Source organism: Panulirus ornatus, chromosome 63 (assembly GCF_036320965.1).
Source record: "Panulirus ornatus isolate Po-2019 chromosome 63, ASM3632096v1, whole genome shotgun sequence".
In the NCBI taxonomy this organism is placed as follows: Eukaryota; Metazoa; Arthropoda; class Malacostraca; order Decapoda; family Palinuridae; genus Panulirus; species Panulirus ornatus.
The window spans coordinates 749,694-769,543 of NC_092286.1; the positions used below are offsets into that span (position 1 = coordinate 749,694).

The 19,850-nt window shown below is 41.2% G+C and overlaps 1 protein-coding gene across 3 annotated transcripts in view; it reads left to right on the forward strand.

Moving 5' to 3' along the window:
* Positions 1–19,850, forward strand: part of RhoBTB (Rho-related BTB domain containing) — a 424,985-nt gene that overhangs the window by 223,589 nt on the left and 181,546 nt on the right. For all 3 annotated transcript variants that reach the window (XM_071656696.1, XM_071656694.1, XM_071656695.1), the window contains exon 9: positions 14,469–14,586. In XM_071656696.1, the coding sequence (XP_071512797.1) occupies positions 14,469–14,586 (118 nt within the window). The remainder of the gene's footprint in view (positions 1–14,468; positions 14,587–19,850) is intronic.

Genomic DNA, 19,850 nt, shown 5'->3' on the forward strand with positions numbered 1-19,850 from the left:
TCAGCCATCCAATGAGGTCTACAGTTCTGGCACACCATTGCTCATTTGCTCATGAGTGGCAACAGGTTGCAAATGAGTGCAGTTCTAAAGCCGAACACCTCAAGAAGCAAGTGAAACTTCAGCTCAATTCTACTGCTAAACGACTTTCTCCACTACACCTTGGTGCTTATGCTGATGTGCAGAACCATGTGAATGGCCAGTGGGGCTGAGTTGGTGTTATCCATGGGATAGGACTTTGGCAAGACTACCTTGTCATGATGTTCAGTGGCTGCATTCTGTGGAGGAACAGGAAACTCCTTCAGCCACATCATCCACTAATGCCTGAGATGGTCACAACATCAGACAACATCACAAACAGGATGCCTTTGCCCACAGATACAGAAGATCCTCCCAGCTCATAGCCTTTGCCTCATCGTAGTGGCTGCCAGTAGAAGCCTACACAGTAGCTAAAAATGTGATGGGACTCATGAACCTTTGACAGTGAAGCCTAGTTGTTAGGTTAGACATATGTTGCTAGCTATGAATGTCTTGGTGGAAGGTGTATGATTGTCGAGCATGTGTGTTAACTATCATTATGTATGAATGAGTTGCAACTATTGAGGCTGAGAGTTGAATGAGAGTCAAATACATTAGCATGGGTGAAGGGCATGAATGAACTCCTGAGTTTACATTGTAACCCTCTATGGCTTGTTGAGGCATTTCACCGCTGTGGCTTAGGGTGTGAGCACACCTTCCTCCACCCTTCTTCTTAACCACACTCTTGACTCATATTGGTCACTATATTGGTTTCATATGCTGCACTTTGTATATATTTTGCACCAATATATTGCATCTACAGGCTGTTTTCCTGAGCTTGTTCATAAGCAAACTATGCATCGAACCAGACCAGGGTATAGTGAAGATGGATGATTGTGACACAGGGTATTATGTGTGTTAGAAGAGTGGTCATGATGGTTGGGAACTAGGGTAGAGTGTTTGATTCATTGTTCCATGTTGTTGAGGGAAGAAAAAGACTCGGTGCCACCAGGATTGTCTCATTTAGCACCTAACCAGTCTTTGTGGTGTACACTGAAATTCCCTGAATAGTTGATTTGAACACTTGGATGTGAAAACAGCAGAGCTTCATAGCAAGAAGTGAAATAATGAAAGAGTTCTACATATTTAAAGGAATTGTGAGGGAATGAGATGAAATGTAAAAGCAAGGTGATAGAGGTACCTATGAGTGGCTATGAGTACGTATGAAAAGATTTAGCCAAAAATGGCAGGGCAGGCTAACACAAAGTGCTCATTTCACACCTTGCTTGGTTTATAAGAGTGTTCTTATCTGCAACCACCTGCATTACATATTCATGAAGTCTTAATTCATCTGGGTTTGATTTCTACATCACATTAAGTTTTCTTTTAAATGTTACCTTAGTTGTTCTATGCATGTTTCTTAATGCTCCTGGTAGTATATTGAATAATCACTGTAGCTTCTTGGCTTGTTTGTCATGTTTTTGTCTGATTTATTTTTGGTATGTTCCATGGTATTCTTGAAAACTTAACGACTCTATCTTTCCATTTGAAAGGTTTTCAGGTTTAACACATTTACTTTTATACCTTCAGTTTGTTGCCATGCTTAGATTATCATATATCTTCATCTTCTTTCTAGGTTATTTTTTGCAGTTCTTTCATCTTTAGTTGTGGTCCATATATTCCAACCCATCAATTGGCAAGTGCTTTTAAATTCTCTGTAGTGAGTGGTGGGATGAAGAAGTAAGATTATTAGTGAAAGAGAAGAGAGAGGCATTTGGACGATTTTTGCAGGGAAAAAATGCAATTGAGTGGGAGATGTATAAAAGAAAGAGACAGGAGGTCAAGAGAAAGGTGCAAAAGGTGAAAAAGAGGGCAAATGAGAGTTGGGGTGAGAGAGTATCAGTAAATTTTAGGGAGAATAAAAAGATGCTCTGAAAGGAGGTGAATAAAGTGCGTAAGACAAGGGAACAAATGGGAACTTCAGTGAAGGGCACAAATGGGGAGGTGATAACAAGTAGTGGTGATGTGAGAAGGAGATGGAGTGAGTATTTTGAAGGTTTGTTGAATGTGTTTGATGATAGAGTGGCAGATATAGGGTGTTTTGGTCGAGGTGGTGTGCAAAGTGAGAGGGTTAGGGAAAATGATTTGGTAAACAGAGAAGAGGTAGTAAAAGCTTTGCGGAAGATGAAAGCCGGCAAGGCAGCAGGTTTGGATGGTATTGCAGTGGAATTTATTAAAAAAGGGGGTGACTGTATTGTTGACTGGTTGGTAAGGTTATTTAATGTATGTATGACTCATGGTTAGGTGCCTGAGGATTGGCGGAATGCTTGCATAGTGCCACTGTACAAAGGCAAAGGGGATAAGAGTGAGTGCTCAAATTACAGAGGTATAAGTTTGTTGAGTATTCCTGGTAAATTATATGGGAGGGTATTGATTGAGAGGGTGAAGGCATGTACAGAGCATCAGATTGGGGAAGAGCAGTGTGGTTTCAGAAGTGGTAGAGGATGTGTGGATCAGGTGTTTGCTTTGAAGAATGTATGTGAGAAATACTTAGAAAAGCAAATTGATTTGTATGTAGCATTTATGGATCTGGAGAAGGCATATGATAGAGTTGATAGAGATGCTCTGTGGAAGGTATTAAGAATATATGGTGTGGGAGGCAAGTTGTTAGAAGCAGTGAAAAGTTTTTATCGAGGATGTAAGGCATGTGTACGTGTAGGAAGAGAGGAAAGTGATTGGTTCTCATTGAATGTAGGTTTGCGGCAGGGGTGTGTGATGTCTCCATGGTTGTTTAATTTGTTTATGGATGGGGTTGTTAGGGAGGTGAATGCAAGAGTTTTGGAAAGAGGGGCAAGTATGAAGTCTGTTGTGGATGAGAGAGCTTGGGAAGTGAGTCAGTTGTTGTTTGCTGATGATACAGCGCTGGTGGCTGATTCATGTGAGAAACTGCAGAAGCTGGTGACTGAGTTTGGTAAAGTGTGTGAAAGAAGAAAGTTAAGAGTAAATGTGAATAAGAGCAAGGTTATTAGGTACAGTAGGGTTGAGGGTCAAGTCAATTGGGAGGTAAGTTTGAATGGAGAAAAACTGGAGGAAGTAAAGTGTTTTAGATATCTGGGAGTGGATCTAGCAGCGGATGGAACCATGGAAGCGGAAGTGGATCATAGGGTGGGGAAGGGGGCGAAAATCCTGGGAGTCTTGAAGAATGTGTGGAAGTCGAGAACATTATCTCGGAAATCAAAAATGGGTATGTTTGAAGGAATAGTGGTTCCAACAATGTTGTATGGTTGCGAGGCGTGGGCTATGGATAGAGTTGTGCGCAGGAGGATGGATGTGCTGGAAATGAGATGTTTGAGGACAATGTGTGGTGTGAGGTGGTTTGATCGAGTAAGTAACGTAAGGGTAAGAGAGATGTGTGGAAATAAAAAGAGCGTGGTTGAGAGAGCAGATGAGGGTGTTTTGAAATGGTTTGGGCACATGGAGAGAATGAGTGAGGAAAGATTGACCAAGAGGATATATGCGTCGGAGGTGGAGGGAACGAGGAGAAGTGGGAGACCAAATTGGAGGTGGAAAGATGGAGTGAAAAAGATTTTGTGTGATCGGGGCATGAACATGCAGGAGGGTGAAAGGAGGGCAAGGAATAGAGTGAATTGGATTGATGTGGTATACCAGGGTTGACGTGCTGTCACTGGATTGAATCAGGGCATGTGAAGCGTCTGGGGTAAACCATGGAAAGCTGTGTAGGTATGTATATTTGCGTGTGTGGATGTATGTATATACATGTGTATGGGGGTGGGTTGGGCCATTTCTTTCATCTGTTTCCTTGTGCTACCTCGCAAACGCGGGAGACAGCGGCAAAAAAAAAAAAAAAATGTTTATCTGTAATTGTTTTGTTGGTGACCATACAACACGGCAGTGTTTGATTTTGCTTCTCATATATTCATTTTTGGTAGAGAGATATTGAGCCAGATATCATCAGAGATAGGGGATTGAAGATCCACCAGATTAGCAGTAGGTGTTTTTGTACAACAGTAGGTACAAACTCTATCCTTGGAGTGAAAAACAATGACAGCAATTACAGTCAGAGATCTGATTGTGCAAAGAAGCAGCCTTGGACAGTTGGATTTCAGAGAGAAAAAAACAATCAGGTGGTATTCAGCAGAGGGAAGGTTATAAGTATTATTACAAATGTTGCAGATATGGATGGAAAAAGAGCCAGGGGTAGGAGCTGTATCTGTGAAAGTAGTGGAGATCCATATCATTTGGTGGTGGTCATTTGGTCTCTGGAAGTTGTCCAAGCCCTCTCAACTGGTGGTTGTGTTCTGAATGAGCATTAGAAAATTATTTGATGATTGTACTGCCATAGAATATAAAGTAATGAAAGATTAAAAGAATAGAAAAAGAAATAAAGATATATGTGAGATACGTATCATCAATTGTTTTGTATGAGAAAAAGAGACGTGAGATTAGGGTTGAATGCCAGAATGCAAATGGCATTCAGGCCAAGGAAAAAAGACAGCTATCTGGGCCTGAAAGGGGATGCATAACAAATGCTGCAGTGCAGTGTTTGTGCTGCCACCACTGTTTTCTCCAAATCTAAGGCTATATAGTACCTCTCTGTTTGGTGGTTCTCTCCCACTCACTGCTTCTACTGCAGAATAACATTAGGAGCTGCCACCTACTCCCTACCGCTTCCCTATTTGCCCTCTTTACTAGTGTTCCCATTTGATTTCTTGTTTTTCTCTCTCCTGATCTCCTTCCTTCTGAATCCATGGATATATAGTTCCTCCCTGGTTGGTGTTTCTCTGACAGTCACTGCTACTACTGCAGAATAACATTAGGAGGTGCCACCTACTCTCTACCACTTCCCTATTTGCCCTCTTTACCAGTGTTCCCATTAGTTCTTTTTGTTTTTCTCACTCTTCTGATCTCCTTCCAAAACATTTTCTTATTCTACCTGAAGTTAACAGATACCCACTCACCTCAACTCTCATTTGCACTCGTTTTCAGTTCCTGCACCTCTTCTTCACCTCTTGCCACTTTTTGTACATCTCTCAATCACTTACATTCCTTTCCTGTAACAAATGCCAATACATCTATCTTTTCTCTTTCATTCACAACATAACTCCCTTATCTCACCACACTACCCTTTCTCACCTGTCCTACTCCCACCTTTTGCATGCCATCCACTTTTTTCTCATATATAAGCATTTCTTCCCTAAATATCTCCCTTTCTTCACCCTCTCCCTGAGCTTCATCTCATCTCACCTTTTGCCATTCTTCACTGAATTTATCCTCGTATGTAATCTCACTTTCACCACCCTCTTTCCACCCACATCATTTCCTCTTTTCCTAAAGCCTTTACAGATCTTTGCCGTGGGTCTACCAGTTAATGATCATACTTCCTACCAGTTGCCCCTTTCAGCACATTTATATTCAAGAGTCTTTCCTTTGAATGCCTGTCAATTATTACATAATCCAATGAAGTTCCCCATACCATCTCTCCTACCTTTATGTGTGTCCCTCTTTATAAATCAGCCATTCCCTATTACCAGCACTTTTTTCTCCACACAACTCCACGAGCTGTTCACTATTCTTATTCACAACATTGGGTACCCCTTGCCTCCCAGTTATACCCCTTAACGGCTACATTACTCTCTCTCATTTGCAAATAACCCATCACTACTACCAGATCTTTGTATCAATGCTGCTTACACACTCATTTATATCCTCCCTAAACACTTGCCTCTCTTCCATAGTCCTCTCATTTCCAGGTGAATAAGCACTAATAAATGCCCACCTCTCATAATCTACTTTTATTTTTACCCACATCAGTCTGGAATTCACTTCATTTGTTTCACTCTGAGCTGGAACATCCAGGTTCATGTCTCGGACATTCTCCTTTCTTCTCATCTTGTTTACATCCACACACATTCATACACCTCAGCTTGAGCCTTTGAGGAGGATGAGCTTTCCTCACTTGACTTCTTCTGTCCCAACTTTTAGAAATTAGAGATACAAAGAGGGATGGGTTTCAGGTATAAGCATTACTAGACTCTGCCTTCTCGTTACATTGTGAGTGAAAAGTCAACTCTGGTGAGGTTGCATCATCATTAGTTGAAGAGTAGTCTCATCAGTGAACACCTCACTTGAAAGAAGTCCATCCTGTCCCTGCCACTCAGTGTATTGCAGCTCTGGAGCTGCAAGAAACCATGGCAAAAAGGGTCCTAGGTAACACCGAGACCCTTTTAGAAAGAGGGGCAAGGGTATTTATGAATGAATGAATGCATGCAAATGCAAATGTACACTTGCACTCACATGTGCATGTATACATTCTCTTTATAAACTGTCTACCTATCTATCTACATCTGGTGCCTGTTCCCTTTTGGAACTCTGTCAGGTGGATGGCTGTGGCAATAGAGTCTTCATAATTAGTGAACTTCAGTGCTGCTTCTTAACCTTTAGTGTCTCATCCTTAACAGGCCATTGGCAGAGGGCCAATTTAATGTAGTGTTTGGAGAGGCTCCTGCCTAATGTTCCTACTGGCTACTTCTCCCTAGTGCTCATACTTAATAATCCTACCTAAATGTCCTTACCTACTACTTCTGTCTAGTGCTCCTACCTTTTTGCCAAAATGCCAGGCTAGCACATTGAGCTAGCCACAGGAAAATCTAGAGTTATGGAGAATGAGCTGTGTGAGTTAAGTGTTGTCAAGTGTTTTTTTTATTATACTTTGTCACTGTCTCCCGCGTTTGCGAGGTAGCGCAAGGAAACAGACGAAAGAAATGCCCCCCCCCCCCATACACATGTATATACATACGTCCACACACGCAAATATACATACCTACACAGCTTTCCATGGTTTACCCCAGACGCTTCACATGCCTTGATTCAATCCACTGACAGCACGTCAACCCCGGTATACCACATCGCTCCAATTCACTCTATTCCTTGCCCTCCTTTCACCCTCCTGCATGTTCAGGCCCCGATCACACAAAATCTTTTTCACTCCATCTTTCCACCTCCAATTTGGTCTCCCTCTTCTCCTCGTTCCCTCCACCTCCGACACATATATCCTCTTGGTCAATCTTTCCTCACTCATTCTCTCCATGTGCCCAAACCACTTCAAAACACCCTCTTCTGCTCTCTCAACCACGCTCTTTTTATTTCCACACATCTCTCTTACCCTTACGTTACTCACTCGATCAAACCACCTCACACCACTCAGTGTCCTCAAACATCTCATTTCCAGCACATCCATCCTCCTGCGCACAACTCTATCCATAGCCCACGCCTCGCAACCATACAACATTGTTGGAACCACTATTCCTTCAAACATACCCATTTTTGCTTTCCGAGATAATGTTCTCGACTTCCACACATTCTTCAAGGCCCCCAGCATTTTCGCCCCCTCCCCCACCCTATGATCCACTTCCGCTTCCATGGTTCCATCCGCTGCCAGATCCACTCCCAGATATCTAAAACACTTCACTTCCTCCAGTTTTTCTCCATTCAAACTCACCTCCCAATTGACTTGACCCTCAACCCTACTGTACCTAATAACCTTGCTCTTTTTCACATTTACTCTTAACTTTCTTCTTCCACACACTTTACCAAACTCAGTCACCAGCTTCTGCAGTTTCTCACATGAATCAGCCACCAGCGCTGTATCATCAGCGAACAACAACTGACTCACTTCCCAAGCTCAAGTGTCAAGTGTTATGTGAGATTAAGAGAGTTATTGTATGTTTGTAGATAGAATGCCAGTAGTCCACATGTAAATGAGGCAGAAAAAAAATGACAGCTACCTGGGTCAGAGGAGTGCAACTGGACAACCAATGAAGTGCTGGCTTACTGCATAATTATCAATTATCGTACTGATACCCAGGCAGATAGTACTGGTAATATACCTCCTTGGTCATTAGCTGCCTACTAACTACTACCTATAAGCTAAATAGCAATGTATGAAAAAGAGGAAAAGGGATACTGTGCTAATCCATGTCACAGAAGTAGTTGGTCTGGTAGCATGTCTTGACAATGCACAACCAAGACAAATTCTGAACTGTGACTGGGTTGATATTTCTTTTCCTGTCTTTCACTCTCTTAGGGTGTTCCCAAAACATGGGAGCTACCACTGTTTAGTTTGGAGGATAGCAATGGGTGGGCTTATCCAGTGATTCCCCACCAGAAATACAGAGGGCTAGAAGATCCTAACTCTGATATTACAAGAAAATATCTAAAAGAATGTCTCATACTCATGGAACAAACTATAGAGGAAAGGCAAATAGCCAATCAGATAATCCAAAAACTTTTTGCAGTACTTTCTTCTACCACCATCTTTTTTGTTTACTTGCCCTGATTTCTGATCACTCCATCAAACTCCTTTGTATACTGAGTGACTATTCCCAAAAATCTTACTTTTTGTTTCATACACTTTGTTCCATTGCATGCTAACTGTTTTCTCCCCACACTATTCTGAACTTTTAACATGCCCCAAACTACTTCATACTATAATGTTTGGGGAGAAAGAATACTTCCCACATTCCTCACATGTCATAGGAGGCAACTAAAGGGGACAGGAGTGGGGGCTTGAAACCCTCCCCTCCTTGTATTTTAACTTTCTAAAAGGGGAAACAGAAGAAGGAGTCACATGGGGAGTGCTCATCCTCCTCGAAGGCTCAGATTGGGGTGTCTAAATGTGTGTGGATGTAACAAAGATGAGAAAAAAGGAGAGATAGGTAGTATGTTTGAGGAAAGAAATCTGGATGTTTTGGCTCTGAGTGAAACGAAGCTCAAGGGTAAAGGGGAAGAGTGGTTTTGGAATGTCTTGGGAGTAAAGTCAGGGGTTAGTGAGAGGACAAGAGCAAGGGAAGGAGTAGCACTACTCCTGAAACATGAGTGGTGGGAGTATGTGATAGAGTGTAAGAAAGTAAACTCTAGATTGATATGGGTAAAACTTTAAGTGGATAGAGAGAGATGGGTGGTTATTGGTGCATATGCACCTGGGCATGAGAAAAAAGATCATAAGAGGCAAGTGTTTTGGGAGCAGCTAAGTGAGTGTGTTAGTAGTTTTGATGCACGAGACCGGGTTATAGTGATGGGTGATTTGAATGCGAAGGTGAGTAATGTGGCAGTTTAGGGAATAATTGGTGTGCATAGGGTGTTCAGTGTTGTAAATGGAAATGGTGAAGAGCTTGTAGATTTATGTGCTGAAAAAGGACTGGTGATTGGGAATACCTGGTTTAAAAAGAGTGATATGCATAAGTATACTTATGTAAGTAGGAGAGATGGCCAGAGAGCGTTAATGGATTACGTGTTAATTGATAGGCGCACGAAAGAGAGACTTTTGGATGTTAATGTGCTGAGAGGTGCAACTGGAGGGATGTCTGATCATTATCTTGCAGAGGCAAAGGTGAAGATTTGTATAGGTTTTCAGAAAAGAAGAGAGAATGTTGGGGTGAAGAGAGTGGTGAGAGTAAGTGAGCTTGGGAAGGAGACTTGTTTCAGGAAGCAGCAGGAGAAACTGAGTACAGAATGGAAAAAGGTGAGAACAAAGGAGGTGAGGGGAGTGGGGGAGGAATGGGATATTTTTAGGGAAGCAGTGATGGCGTGCGCAAAAGATGCTTGTGGCATGAGAAGCGTGGGAGGTGGGCAGATTAGAAAGGGTAGTGAGTGGTGGGATGAATAAGTAAGATTATCAGTGAAAGAGAAAAGAGAGGCATTTGGACGATTTTTGCTAGGAAATAATGCCAATGAGTGGAAGATGTATAAAAGAAAGAGACAGGAGGTCAAGAGAAAGGTGCAAGAGGTGAGAAAGAGGGCAAATGAGAGTTGGGGTGAGAGAGTATCATTAGATTTTAGGGAGAATAAGAAGATGTTTTGGAAGGAGGTAAATAAAGTGAGTAAGACAAGGGAATCAATGGGAACTTCAGTGGAGGGGGCTAGTGGGGAGGTGATAACAAGTAGTGGTGATGTGAGAAAGAGATGGAGTGAGTATTTTGAAGGTTTATTGAATGTGTTTGATGATAGAGTGGCAGATATAGGGTGTTTTGGTCGAGGTGGCATTCAGAGTGAGAGGGTTAGGGAGAATGATTTGGTAAACAGAGAAAAGGTAGTAAAAGCTTTGCAGAAGATGAAAGCTGGCAAGGCAGCGGGTTTGGATGGTATTGCACTGGAATATATTAATAAAGGAGATGACTGTATTGTTGACTGGTTGGTAAGGTTATTTGATGTATGTATGACTCGTGGTGAGGTGCCTGAGGATTGGTGGAATGCTTGCATAGTACCGTTGTACAAAGGCAAAGGGGATAAAAGTGAGTTCTCAAATTACAGAGGTATAAGTTTGTTGAGTATTCCAGGGAAATTCTATGGGAGGGTATTGATTGAGAGGGTGAAGACATGTACAGATCATCAGATTGGGAAAGAGCAGTGTGGTTTCAGAAAGGGAAGAGGATGTGTGGATCAGGTGTTTGCTTTGAAGAATGTACGTGAGAAATACTTAGAAAAGCAAATGGATTTGTATGTAGGATTTTTTGGATCTGGAGAAGGCATATGATAGAGTTGATAGAGATGCTCTGTGGAAGGTATTAAGATTGTATGGTGTGGTAGGCAAGTTGTTAGAAGCAGTGAAAAGTTTTTATCGAGGATGTAAGGCATGTGTACGTGTAGGAAGAGAGGAAAGTGATTGGTTCTCAGTGAATGTTGGTTTGCGGCATGGGTCTGTGATGTCTCCATGGTTGTTTAATTTGTTAATGGTTGGGGTTGTTATGGAGGTGAATGCAAGAGTTTTGGAAAGAGGGGTAATTATGCAAGTAAGTATGGGGATGAGAAAGTTTGGGAAGTAAGTCAGTTGTTGTTTGCTGATGATACAGAGCTGGTGGCTGATTCATGTGAGAAACTGCAGAAGCTGGTGACTGAGTTTGGTTGGGTGTGTGAAAGAAGAAAGCTGAGAGTAAATGTGAATAAGAGCAAGGTTATTAGATATAGTAGGGTTGAGGGACAAGTCAATTGGGAGGTAAGTTTGAATGGAGAAAAACTGGAGGAAGTAAAGTGTTTTAGATATCTGGGAGTGGATTTGGCAGCGGATGGAACCATGGAAGTGGAAGTGAATCATAGGGTGGGGGAGGGGGCGAAAATTCTGGGAGTGTTGAAGAATGTGTAGAAGTCGAGAACATTATCTCGGAAAGCAAAAAAGGGTATGTTTGAAGGAATAGTGGTTCCAACAATGTTATATGGTTGCAAGGGGTGGGCTATGGATAGAGTTGTGTGGAGGAGGGAGGATGTGCTGGAAATGAGATGTTTGAAGACTACATGTGGTGTGAGGTGGTTTGATCGAGTAAGTAATAATAGGGTATGTTTGGGTATGTAAGTAATAATAGGGTATGTAAGTGATAATAGGGTATGTTTGAAGGAATAGTGGTTCCAACAATGTTGTATGGTTGCGAGGCGTGGGCTATGGATAGAGTTGTGCGCAGGAGGATGGATGTGCTGGAAATGAGATGTTTGAGGACAATGTGTGGTGTGAGGTGGTTTGATCGAGTGAGTAACGTAAGGGTAAGAGAGATGTGTGGAAATAAAAAGAGCGTGGTTGAGAGAGCAGAAGAGGGTGTTTTGAAGTGGTTTGGGCACATGGAGAGAATGAGTGAGGAAAGATTGACCAAGAGGATATATGTGTCGGAGGTGGAGGGAATGAGGAGAAGAGGGAGACCAAATTGGAGGTGGAAAGATGGAGTGAAAAAGATTTTGTGTGATCGGGGCCTGAACATGCAGGAGGGTGAAAGGAGGGCAAGGAATAGAGTGAATTGGAGCGATGTGGTATACCGGGGTTGACGTGCTGTCAGTGGATTGAATCAAGGCATGTGAAGCGTCTGGGGTAAACCATGGAAAGCTGTGTAGGTATGTATATTTGCGTGTGTGGACGTATGTATATACATGTGTATGGGGGGGGTGGGCCATTTCTTTCGTCTGTTTCCTTGCGCTACCTCGCAAACGCGGGAGACAGCGACAAAGTATAAAAAAAAAAAAAAAAATATATATATATATATATATATATATATATATATATATATATATATATATATATATATATATATATATATATATATGTTCACTGAGAACCAATCACTTTCCTCTCTTCCTACACGTACACATGCCTTACATCCTTGATAAAAAACTTTTCACTGCTTCTAACAACTTGCCTCCCACACCATATATTCTTAATACCTTCCACAGAGCATCTCTATCAACTCTGTCATATGCCTTCTCCAGATCCATAAATGCTACATACAAATCCATTTGCTTTTCTAAGTATTTCTCACATACATTCTTCAAAGCAAACACTTGATCCACACATCCTCTACCACTTCTGAAACCACACTGCTCTTCCCCAATCTGATGCTCTGTACATGCCTTCACCCTCTCAATCAATACCCTCCCATATAATTTACCAGGAATACTCAACAAACTTATACCTCTGTAATTTGAGCACTCACTCTTATCCCCTTTGCCTTTGTACAATGGCACTATGCACGCATTCCGCCAATCCTCAGGCACCTCACCATGAGTCATACATACATTAAATAACCTTACCAACCAGTCAACAATACAGTCACCCCCTTTTTTAATAAATTCCACTGCAATACCATCCAAACCTGCTGCCTTACCGGCTTTCATCTTCCGCAAAGCTTTTACTACCTCTTCTCTGTTTACCAAATCATTTTCCCTAACCCTCTCACTTTGCACACCACCTCGACCAAAACACCCTATATCTGCCACTCCATCATCAAACACATTCAACAAACCTTCAAAATACTCACTCCATCTCCTTCTCACATCACCACTACTTGTTATCACTTGTATACGTTGAGATGTATAGATATGTATATTTGCATGTGTGGACGTGTATGGATATACATGTGTATGTAGGTGTGTTGGGCCATTCTTTCGTCTGTCTCCTTGCGCTACCTTGCTAACGTGGGAGACAGCGACAAAGCAAAGTAAAAGAAAAAGAGGTACACCATTGATTTTCCGGCACTCTTGGTTCCAAAGCCTTGCCGGATTAACCATTTTGCTGGACCAACTGTGGTCACGCAATAATGATTCATCAACACACCTCTAACCCCCTAATTATACATATCCCATATGTCTCAAGTATACCATGGACTGCTAGAAATTTAAATTAAACAAATATTAAATGTAAATTAAATTAATAAATGAAATAATGCAGTTTTGTCTGCATCATACACCTGCTCAGGACTGGGGTGCTCGTCAGCTACAAGTTTCACAAATTTGTCCACATACTCGGCAACTCCTTCGTGGTTTGCAGACCGCTTTTCTCCGCACGCTTTATTCATGGAAATTCCATGACGCTTCTTGATTCTTTGAAGCCATCCTTCACTATAGTCGCACTCATTTTGTAATTTAAGTTCTTTATGGAACAACGTAGCCTCGTCCATTATCATGTCGAAACCATTCCATCATCATTCAATCGTGCTCAGTACTCTTCCCATCTTTCCTAGTTTTCTTATCGTCATTTGCTTCTTGGAATCACTGTCTCCATAGAATTTCAATATTTTCTTCCTTTGCTTCTTTATATCATAAACAGTTAATGAACTAATACTGTAGATGTCACACAGCTTACGCACCGAAACACCATGGTCCATTTTTTCAACAGTTCTACTTTATCTTGGATCGATATGGACTGGTGTTTGCATTTGTCACCACGCCTGACACTCTTATATGTCTTAGAAGCCCTAGCTTGGGTTAAATTTAAGCAAAATAAGCTAAAAATCTTACAGAATTGCAGTATCACCACCAACAAGTGCATTGTAAAGAATGTAAGTAAGTGCACCCAACACACAACGCCATCTGTGGCTGCCCAGTAAACTAGTCTGGTGGCCGCGGTAATTTCAATTACCTCACGTAATTTTGTCTGGACTATAGGAGGTGCCGAACCATCAGTTGCTGGAAATTCGATGGTGTACCTGTACATATTAAACTAGGTTATCTAAATATCATCTTGCTCTTTTACACACTACCTTCACATCCTATGCTGATCCAATTCCTTCATGCACCATCTTATTCATACATGGATCAACTTGTTCCTCCTCTCATTGTATAGTTCCTCAATGTGCTACTGTGTTTCTTCTATATTTCTTCTATATTTCTTCCATTTCAATTTTTAGAAGCTGATTTGAAAATAGCCTTATGTGCATGGCTTGTATATGTTATTCATATCTTGTTTTGGTGATCATTTTAAGGATTATTGTGGATTTTATTTAGTTTTTGTTTTTGTTTATTTACTCTGCTGTACATTTCCCTCACTTGTATTCTCAATTGATAGTTATTTAGAATTGTTCATACTTGTCTCTTAAAGTTTTTGGATTATCTCTTGACTTATTAACTGAGCATTAAGCAAATTATAAGGATTTTATGGTACAAGGATTGTTTTCTTTCAGTCGACTTAAAGAAGCTGTGAAACGAAGATCAAGCATGCAAACATTATCACAAGACCAACGGCCTGGCATTCACAGAGAATTGAATCATCCAACCTTCCAAGCCATTAGTATAGAACAGGTATTATGGATTCCTTGTATTTTCAAAATGCTGCTCAAAGATGTCATTACTCTTCAAGCTCTGGAGAGTATTGAGCTAGTGCTTATATTCAAGGATTTCCTGGTTAAGAGTCATGAAAATTAAGATATTTGTCATGAAACAGTATTGTAGTTTCTCAGTTAATTGTAAGTTTTTCTTCACCCATACTGACATTTTTACATGTTAACTGTTACAGAAAGTGATATTACGTGTGCTCATAAAAGTTTTACAGTAAACCCTCAAAGTAGTGTACCCTGATATAATGGATATTGGATTTAACAGACAGGACAAATAATAATACAGTACATTAATTAATAATTTTGAAAATTATTTTCCTCCTTCTAAAACATCTTTATATTCAATCTAAAGTTTAATGACACTCTCTTACACCAACTCTCATCTGCCCTCTTTTTGAACCCCTGCACCTTCCTCTGGATCTCCTGCTGCTTTCTCTTATACATCTCCCAGTCATTTACACTCCTTCCTTGTAAGTACTGCCCAAATGCCTCTCTTTTCTCTGTCACTAAAAACTTCTCTTCAGCTACACTTCAACTAGGTTACATTTAACGGACTTTCGGCATTAGTCCATTAAATCAAGGGTTTACTGTATTGTAGTTTCTCAGCTAATTATAATTTTTCCTGTACCCATACTGTTGTATTTACATCTAAACTGTTACTGGAAATGATACTTTATGGGCTCAGCAAAGGTTAGTAAAAGTTGTAGAGTCCCTTTGATATGGTATAGAATTTAATGTAATTCATGTAATTTGCTGAAGAACTAGGGACACAATCCTAAAAAAAAAAGACAATATGATTATTGTATCATCCTTATGCCTACATTTTACTCATCAGTCATACACTGCAGCCATTAAGGTTAATTTTGTGCTTGGTATTGAAGAGGGAAGAGTTCCTTCCAATAGCTTTAGGCTTGGACTGTACATAAACTTGCTTGATTGAGCCCCAGTCCAATTCAAAGAGAACATACAAAATGAATAAATAAGAGCTACTTCAAGCTACAAATGGGGATCTCACTGATAATATCTCAGTTGGAGGAAGGTATAGTAAATTGATCACCAACTAACTGTGTTTGAGATAACAGTCCAAACTGCTTTTAAAGTTGGTCAGCGTGTCAGTCATGAAAATATACAGGTTTTTCTCTGCCCTGTCATGTATCTGTGAGCACATGTGTGTATTTCCCTGGAATATAAGGATCAGGACATTTCAGCCTTTATTACTTCTGTTTTGAGGAGGTGCCAGCCTTAACTCATCCTTTGCAAACATCCTAAGGTGACTCTAATTCCTTGTTTGTTCTGGGCCACACCTCAGCCAAACCTTGCCCACCATCTGATTGACATCATTGACTCACAGCATATCACATTTCTTGTTCCTGTGAGATCACATACTTCAGGGAGGTGTTGCTTCAGGCTGACTGTTTCTCAGTGTAATAGATCAATGTCAATGCTTTCATTTTTATTTTTTATTCTATTTTTTTTTTTGCTTTGTCGCTGTCTCCCGCGTTTGCGAGGTAGCGCAAGGAAACAGACAAAAGAAATGGCCCAACCCACCCCCATACACATGTATATACATACGTCCACACACGCAAATATACATACCTACACAGCTTTCCATGGTTTACCCCAGACGCTTCACATGCCTTGATTCAATCCACTGACAGCACGTCAACCCCGGTATACCACATCGCTCCAATTCACTCTATTCCTTGCTCTCCTTTCACCCTCCTGCATGTTCAGGCCCCGATCACACAAAATCTTTTTCACTCCATCTTTCCACCTCCAATTTGGTCTCCCTCTTCTCCTCGTTCCCTCCACCTCCGACACATATATCCTCTTGGTCAATCTTTCCACACTCATTCTCTCCATGTGCCCAAACCATTTCAAAACACCCTCTTCTACTCTCTCAACCACGCTCTTTTTATTTCCACACATCTCTCTTACCCTTACGTTACTTACTTGATCAAACCACCTCACACCACACATTGTCCTCAAACATCTCATTTCCAGCACATCCATCCTCCTGCGCACAACTTTATCCAAAGCCCTCACCTCGCAACCATACAACATTGTTGGAACCACTGTTCCTTCAAGCATACCCATTTTTGCTTTCCGAGATAATGTTCTCGACTTCCACACATTCTTCAAGGCTCCCAGAATTTTTGCCCCCTCCCCCACCCTATGATCCACTTCCGCTTCCATGGTTCCATCCGCTGCCAGATCCACTCCCAGATATCTAAAACACTTCACTTCCTCCAGTTTTTCTCCATTCAAACTCACCTCCCAATTGACTTGACCCTCAACCCTACTGTACCTAATAACCTTGCTCTTATTCACATTTACTCTTAACTTTCTTCTTTCACACACTTTACCAAACTCAGTCACCAGCTTCTGCAGTTTCTCACATGAATCAGCCACCAGTGTTGTATCATCAGCAAACAACAACTGACTCACTTACCAAGCTCTCTCATCCCCAACAGACTTCATACTTGCCCCTCTTTCCAAAACTCTTGCATTCACCTCCCTAACAACCCCATCCATGAACAAATTAAACAACCATGGAGACATCACACACCCCTGCCGCAAACCTATCTGTTGTTAAGTTCATTGGTGTTGTGTCCTTACATACTGCATTTTGCTACATGCCCATCTTAAGATACTCCACCTGCCCCACTAAAACCATGCAACCACCAAAAAGATTTTTACAAACTACAGAAAAGCAGACTGGCCAGGCTTTAAACACTTTATGGAAACAAAGCACAAAATCTTCTGTGTAGGTGATTCTCCATCCTTAAATAATGCAATCTCACATTTCAACATCTCCCACCAAGCTAGCTAATACACATACCACAAGCGCATAGAAAGGAATATAACCCAAACTTCTCAACACAAGCTTCACCACCACAAAAAATAGAAAAACTGGCTCAAACAAAACCCTTCACCATCATCAATCAGAGAGCAAATCCAAACTCTAAACAACAGTCGCCAACCTAATCATTGAAGGGCAAACTGCAAACTAGGCACTCCTTCCTCATCACAATGAACCACAAGACCTATGCAACAAACTAGCACATGTTAAAGAAGATCCACACTTACTGCACCATTTTACCACCCCTTAATGAAGCACATGTGGTCCATTCCAGTAACATCCTTTCTCCCATAGAACGCATTCACATACTCATGGAAAAGTTATGACAAACATACACAAATCCATCCAAAAACAACTGCCCATCCACCATTCACTTCCATCGATACAAGCAGTGCAGTTGAAATTTTAAAGAACTCTCTTGCTATAGGCTATGACAACACTAACAACATCAGACTTTCACATGAAATAGCTTAGCCCAGTTGCAATCCAAACATTTACAAATATCTTCAGCCACTTCAGGCTACACAAGAATATTCTTAAAGCTTGCAAACATATTACCAATCCTAAAGCCTTTGAAACTACCCAGATCCCCTTCCTCCTACTGCCATATATCACTTTTGTTCTTGGTATCAAAATTCTTTGAACATCTGATTGACAACAGAATCAAGCAGATTATCCCACTCACCTGTGCAACATGGCTCAAAACCACCAACTCCTCCACCACACCAAATACTGACTTCAGCAAAATGCAACCCCTTTTTTGTACAATACTAATGGTCATCAGCAAAACATCTGATGCTGTCACTCAACACATCCTCACACAAAAGATGTATAACACCACCTTTCATAAGGGACAGAAGCCTTCACTTGCTCTTATAACCACAGAGATATGAATCCTGAACACACACTTTAATCAACTTGAACAAGCAGTCACTCCCACTGAACAAAACTCCAGTTATTCTAGACATCACATATGGTACACGTATTACATTCACTCCCAAAGCCAATATCATCAACACAGAAGCAACATAGATAACTAAATACCCCCAGAACACTACCAGGCACTAGATTTGAAAAAGAAAAATATAACATCCTTTACAAACAATTCATCTGCTTCTCTTAAAACTATGTATCACCTACCTGATCTTCAGTCCTCAAAAGCAACTATAACAAAGCTGCAAACTACAAGAAGTAGAGGACTCAGAGCAATCACTGGCTGCAACCACAAACAGTCAACACCTACGCATTGTAACAAAGATCCTTCCACCGCAATCTCACCCCAACATGTTCAGCATTTCTTTTTGTACAGTTTATTGGTTCCCCTCCCATCCAAACTACTCCATAACTCACTACCACCCCTCAAGCAGAAATTGGAAGCCTACCTTTTGTCTCACATTTCAGTAACTTCTGTTCACAGATCCCCTGACCCTCAACAAATATAACACTAACAAAGCAAACAGACACTGAAATAATCTAACATGCAATAAATAATTACCCACACTACTCGCTCTTAAACTCAAACCCACCAGACATTTACCCATCATAAGCATTGACAGCACATTGACCCCGGTGTACCACATCGTTCCAGTTCACTCCATTCCTTGCACGCCTTTCACCCTCCTGTATGTTCAGGCCCTGATCACTCAAAATCTTTTTCACTTCATCCTTCCACCTCCAATTTTGTCTCCCGCTTCCCCTTGTTCCCTCCACCTCTACCACATATATCCTCTTTGTCAACCTTTCCTTACTCATTCTGTCCATATGTCCAAACTATTTCAACACACCCTCTTCTACTTTCTCAGCCACACTCTTTTTATTTCCACACCTCTCTCTTACCCTTTCATTATTTACTCAATCAAACCACCTCACCACATATTGCCCTTAAACATTTCATTTACAACACATCCATCCTCTGTACATCCCTATCTATAGCCCATGCCTCACAGCCATATATCATTGTTGGAACTTCTATTCCTTCAAACATACCCATTTTTGCTCTCTGAGATAACATTTTCTCCTTCCACACATTCTTCATTGCTTCCAGAACCTTCGCCCCCTCCCCCACCATGTGACTCACTTCCATGGTTCCATTCACTGCAAAGTCCACTCCCAGATATCCAAATCACATCACTTCCTCCAATTTTTCTCCATTCAAACTTACATCCCACTTGTCCCTCATCCCTACTGAACCCAATAACCTTGCTCTTATTCACATTTACCCTCAACTTCTCCTTTTGCACACTTTTCCAAACACAGTCACCAACCTCTACAGTTTCTCACAAGAAGCAGCCACTAGAGCTGTATCATTGGTGAACAACTGACTCATCTCCCAGGCCCTCTCATCCACAACAGACTGCATATTTGCC